At 29.5% G+C, this 6,672-nt stretch overlaps 1 protein-coding gene across 2 annotated transcripts in view; it reads left to right on the top strand.

Moving 5' to 3' along the window:
* LOC106464120 (outer dense fiber protein 2-like) overlaps positions 1–6,672 on the top strand; it is a 98,296-nt gene that overhangs the window by 86,621 nt on the left and 5,003 nt on the right. For both annotated transcript variants that reach the window (XR_002611642.1, XM_013924233.2), the window contains exon 19: positions 1,955–2,047. Coding sequence is in view for 1 of the 2 variants with exons in the window: in XM_013924233.2 (XP_013779687.2) it covers positions 1,955–2,047 (93 nt within the window). In the remaining variant the exon portion in view is untranslated. The remainder of the gene's footprint in view (positions 1–1,954; positions 2,048–6,672) is intronic.

Raw genomic sequence — 6,672 nt, 5'->3', positions numbered from 1 at the left:
AAGTTTTATTTTAATGAGAAATTATGAACTGAAATGAGTATGATTTAATCAACCAGATAGCTCATTATTTTTGTAATAAAAAGATTAAATATAAGAACTGTAATACAAACTGTTCCAGTTCCTTCTACTTAGAAGTATGTTTACCTTTACCACCTAAGATTTCATTTTAAATACCAACTGGAGTGAATTACAGCTGATATTTCTATGTCCAAAATTGCGATTCTCAGCTTAAGTTTGAACTGATTTTTTCACACATAAATCTAAATAAAAATCATGTCATTGTTACATATTTTAAAGAAAAATATAAGGTTTATCTGTACTGTTAACAATTTGTATATATTTTATTTGATAAAAATAAATTAGTTAAGTACTTTCACAGTCTGATAAAATTGGAAGTAACAGTTGTTTGACATAATGCATCAGAAATTTATCTGTAACCTTTATATAGTACTATTCAAGTTATTCAAAACACCGTTCTTAAGTCAAATGAATGATTATACACGATTGGTGATTTGGTTCCATGACTGTTTTTGTAAGTGGACTTTAAAATAAAAATAAAACATGTAGAAAATCAATTAAAAATATACTTTTTTTCAAGTCTTGCTTTTGATGTCATTTCTAATGGTGAAAAACTGGTAATTGAAAATCATATATCTGAAAATACTACTTTAAGCATGATATTTTGTGTTATTACAAAATCGTTGCATATTTATTTTTTACTTATTTATCAGTATCAGAACTTGATTTAAATGTTTTCTCACTTGTACAGCTTATTACTGAAATTTATTAATATGGGTTATATAGAACTTAACCTATTTACAAACATCTCAAGAGTTGTTTGACTACACACGTGATTGGAATACATATTGCATGAATTTGATGACATGCAGATAACGGCAACCATTGATCAAAATATAGGATGCAGAATGACTTGAAAATGTTCCTAATATTTTGTTACTGAAAATGTGTACCTGTGAGGATTTTTCCTCTAGTAAGCAACAAATTTGAATAAATAATTTACTAGTTACAACCTGTTAAAACCAAACCCTTATGAATATAATTTTTCACTTAAATGACTAAGAGATAACACCTTTAGCTGTAACTGTTTTGATTCTTAATAAATCACCTTAATATTTTTTTAATTATTTAAGGTTTTATTAGCTAAAAATACAATTTTTTTACACATTTTTGTCCAATGTATCAGAAGTGCTGAAACACCAAACTAATTTGAAGTTTATAGTATTAAGCTTGTATATTAACTAACTTTATTTACTATGTTACATGGAGAATTAAAAATGATGGAATAAGGAAGAAATAAATGTTTCTTATATACTCAATAAATTTCAATGTCATTTACTGTTTCAAACATTTAGTGAAGAATCAGTCCATAACACTTCTAGGAAACCTTTTGTTAAATTAATTCAAACTTAAAATCTGGTACTTGAGTAATATGTAAGTAATATTTTTCTTGCAGTTTCAAGAACTCACATGAGGCTTGATTGATATATCATAGTAACGTTTCATATAAAAAATAAAAGTATAAGATAAGGTTTGGCAATGATAAAAAAATAATAAAACTCAGCTTTTATCTCCATGCTTCATATTTATTGAACAATCTTTTAATTTGTTGGAAGATGTGGCCTCAAAATTTCAGCCATATAATCCTGGAAGTTGTTTTTTACCATAGTAAATTGTATAATTGCCACTTCACTATTAGTTTGTTTAATTCAGTTAAAGCATCTTAGTTATTATGTCCTAATTCTTTTTTTTTCTATATAATAACTGGATGTGTTTGAGATGTTGTTTTAAGCAAACGTTTGTACATAAGATGTTGTTATTATATGTAATTAATATCTCTGTGAAGCTGGAATATTCAGGTTTTTATCTTGAACACTAGCTTTATCATTGTAAATATACATGTACATTAACAGTTCATAATTCTTCTCTACCATAGGAAGAAGTCAGCCAAGTTAGAATGTCAGCATTACAGGAAACCCTTAAAACTACCAAGCTCAGGGCAGATAAATTACTTAATGAAAAGGAAGAGGTACTGTAACTTTACCTTAGAATATCAATAAAATAATAATCATCAAAATTTATCTTTGCATTAATAGAAGTTAATATGATTACAGTTCATTCAGTTTAAATTGTTTACCTCTTGCTCTTGTCTGATGAATTCTTACACACAGATAAAAATCAAGTCAGGCTTAAAATTGAAACATCATAAAACTACATTGAATCTATTAGTCCTTGTTTAATGTTTATAAGACTGAAACTCTAAGTGGCTTTGAATCTATCATGGTAACATCCTCCTCAAGTAAAAGAGATTATAAACTAGAAACCCATAATAAATTCATTCAAAACTGTTCTGTTTTGTGTTCTCAGACAAAATGATTATTCCTTTTTACTTCAGCTAATCTGGACAATATTCAGTCATGAAATGTTCTCTAGATCTTGTTTTGTCACAATATAGGCTATATATATATATCTATGAACCATAAAGTCTAGCATTGTATGCAGTAACCAGGGTTACATTACTGTATTCACATGCATGAAATTTGATACGTTTCTAAATATTTGTAAGATACAGTGAAAAAACCTAATTCTTAGAATGATTTTTTTGTATTTCTGTTTTGCTTACGTATGTCTGCATCCTGTTCTGTAAGCTATACATTCTATTATGTAAAATATGATGTTATACCACATTTTCGTACTTTAGATTTGTTATTTTCAAGGTATCTAAGCTCTGTTGAATTGATGCAAAAACAAATGTTATAATGTTAAAGCTACTCTATTTTTCTGTTCTTATTAAAGTACCAGCATACATGATTCTTGTGTGTCTAAACAAAACATTAGTTTACTGGTAAAAAAGAAATTAAATTAAAGCCACAATTTTGTTAGCTGTTGCTACACTGACAGTTTAAACATATTTACATAAATCTCCACAAATGCTACCTCTAACAAAATTACATTAAAATCAGGCAGATGTTTGACTTCTGAGTTCTTGCACATTTTATATACAAGTTAATAATTTTTTCTTATTTTGTTTTCCAAATATAAAAGTAATGTAGTCACAATGTCTGATACAATAACTTAATGTTCTAATGTTAGTTTTAACATAGTTTGTACCTCAATTGTAAATGACTGGGTCTAGTCATTAAATCTTAATCTATTTTTGCCCTGACAAGGTTTTTGATTATAAATATGTATACGTAAACTTTCAGTGAAGACAGTTCAACATAAGCAAAAATACTAGATCATTCTAAGAGGTCTTTCAAGGTTCGTATGGTCATGGAAACCCTGGAAAAGTCATTTAATTTGAAAATGACTATTTCTGGGCCTTGAAATGTCTTAGGAAAAAATAAAAGCTAATAATTTTGGAAAAAGTCGAGAAAAAATTGCAAGTTTAATACACATTGAACAGCACTATATATTTTTCTTTGTCCACTGTTTTATTTGCACTCTGTCTCTGATTCCTATGCTTCTTCCATGATTTTTACTGTTTTAATAAACATGGTTATGAAGGCACGTACGTCATCACTTACACTTTGTGAAGAGCAACAGACAAGCAGCAATGCACTTAATTGTCAACTTAATTTAATTAAGTTTAAAATGCCAGGGAAGTTTACATTTAACAGTCTATGGCTGTTGAGTTATAAATACTCTCAGTGGCTAGAAAATGACCTGGATAAGGTGTAAACTGTGTGACAATTTTTTTGATATTTCTAATATGGGAGAAGTGGTCGTGACAAATCACACTAAATGGAAAAAAACAGCAAACTGATACACAGATGCAGCTGGAACAAATATTTAGGATCTTTTTTTTGCATTATCTTCAAAAACTCAATCCAATTTGATGACACTGACAGTTGGAGATGGAAAGCAAAAGACTTTATCTTCCTTCATCCCAAATAATGACGTTATGACTGCAAAGGTAAGCTGGGCTCCCAAGGTCATTGATTCTCACTATTTTTATAGATCCTGTGAAAAGATTAGCAACCTTTTTTGAGCTGATATTACCAGAAAGTTTTCATGTGGTGAGAGAAGGTGTGCTTACTTGCATACTTTTGGCCTCATGCTACATTTTATTTCTCACATTACACACTAAAGTGGAAAACAGGAAGGCTATGTGCTGCTTCTTGATGAAAGTTTGAATAAACAGTTAGATTTGTATGTTCACATCTGGGACAGTGATGAAGTAAGAGCAACATATGTTGGTTCTGAATTTTTAGACCATGTTTCAGCAAATGATCTAGTTGGAAAAATGCAGGACGTATTTGGTGCCTTATTTGGATTTAAGAACCTGTTATGATTGTCTATGGATGACCCCACTGTGAACTGGAAAGGCTTTGACACTATACAGGCACAAGTGCAGAATGACTTAAATAAATCACTGCTGAATATGAGCACACTTGGATTGCACATAGTTCACATTGCATTCCACAATGGTTGTCAAGCAGGTGGTTGAGATATAAATGAGACACTCTCCAGTTTATATTGGCTGTTCAAAGATACTCCTGACAGAATAGAAGATTTTACTGAAGTAACAAGCTGTGAATAATTAATGCTCAAATTTTGCAAACACTGACAGGTGAAAAATGTCACTATAACTGAGAGAGCTCTGTAGCTTCTTGTCTGCCAGTATGTTGAGAGCATGAAAAAGGGAATAGTGCCAATTCCCATGACAAAATAATTTGAAACAGTTCAAAAAAGCTGTGCCAACCCTCTTTTTGCAGCTAAGGTATTGCTAAATAGGTCCCTCCTTTCCCAGACTGTACCAGACAGACAATTCCATGCTTCTGGTTTTGTGTGAGGACATGCACAGACTCACTAAAGGTAAGAGTATCTGCTTAGAAGAATGCATTTTTTGTTCTGTGTACTCAAACATGTATCATAATTTATATATAGTTATGTTATCCAGATAAATATCTAAATGTAAAATTCTGTAATCAAAACAGATGTTACTAGAACAGTAGTCTTTTTGATTTTGCTGTTTCCAATAGCTTCACAAAACAAAATCTTATTGTAAAATATAAATATGTTTCATTTGTCCCTGATTTTCAACTATTGGCAGCATAGTTTTAAAGAAAATGTATATCAAAACATATTGTATTTATAGTTAAATACCAAGTCAATGATTCTTGATAGTTTACTTGCAATATCATCACACTAGTTTAAAATGTATAGTCAAATGTTACTTTATCAATAATTTCATAAATACAAATCAATGGTAGCTGTATAAATGTTTTAAATGTTGTATGGTTTAAAAAAAACTTTAGAGAAAAAATTTACAATTTAACCCTATGCTTACTGGTGGGTCAGGGGTGCATGTCATCATCATGAACTGTTATAGAGCTACACTCAAAATTTAATTAAGTTACTTTATTATCATACACACAAATAAACTTGGCATCAAAACTTAGTTTATAATTTAAATGTTAATGTTATATGAGTTTTAGTTTCTTAAGTTCAACAGGAAATATTTCAATAAACTGTAAAACTGTGCTTGATTGTTCACGTGATATCTGTTTGCTCCAAAATGCACCATTTTTGTTTTTGAATCACCCCTTTGTGATCAATGTCCTGTGTTTAATGTACATTACATATATACCTTGTGGTATAGATACTACTAAAGCAAAATCTAATTTTATGGTGCCTAACTTATTTTCTTAGGGGTAATATGGATCATAAATTGAAGCCTATTTGCCATGCCCTCCCATTACTTCCTCTCTTTCACACTTTGCTATTAAAGCTGTTTAATATTTGTCATTCCATCATTTGTAACCAATAGTAAGAGAAAGTTTTAATTTACGTAATGATGTATATTTCTTAATCATTCTCATGAGTTATATATACCACAGATTCAAAGTTGATCTCGCTGGATTTTGATCAACCAACTAAGGGAGTTATTTTAAGGCACGTATATCTTAATTATAAGGCTAGTTAAATAATAATACTTATAGGAGATTGTATGCTTTTTGCTTGTTAGTTTATGTTCTTAAGTACACATTTGAAATAAATAAAAATTATTTTATGTACTACTACTACTACTACTATCATTACAAGTTAAAAATAATAATAGTCATAAAATTTATTCATGAGGTAAGTGCAATAGTAGTCCATAAGTTATGTAATTCAATACTGTAACTTGAGCTATGCCTCCACCTTGTGTGTGGTACATCTTGTTCTGCATGATTAGATATTATATATCTTTCAAAATAATTGTGATTTTTAGTTACAATCTGCAGTCATTCTAGAAAGAAAAAAATCTTAATATGAAAATCACGTTGACTTGGACTAGTCAGTCTTAGACTGACTAAAGTAAGTTCAGAGACAAACATTGATAAAATACTTTATTAAATAATCAAACTTTTGATGTATGAAATACTTTTTATGTTTACTAAAAGCTTGCCAAATTTTGTAAAGATATACAGATCATTCAGTTATAATATATAAACTGAGGCACCCATCTTACATCCAGGGGCATAAGGAATGAATGTAGGGCTTGAACTATTAAATTAAATCAAGAATTTGTATTTATGTTCAAAATTTATTTCACATATTATTTACTTTACAGTTACTTTATTTCACACATGCACTTCATTCCACATTACAGAAATGGTGTTACAGTTACTATCTTTTACTTTATTCCACATTACAGAAATGGTGTTA

Source organism: Limulus polyphemus, unplaced genomic scaffold (genome assembly GCF_000517525.1).
Source record: "Limulus polyphemus unplaced genomic scaffold, Limulus_polyphemus-2.1.2 Scaffold1564, whole genome shotgun sequence".
NCBI classification, from domain to species: Eukaryota; Metazoa; Arthropoda; class Merostomata; order Xiphosura; family Limulidae; genus Limulus; species Limulus polyphemus.
This window is presented reverse-complemented; position numbering and strand designations above follow the sequence as displayed.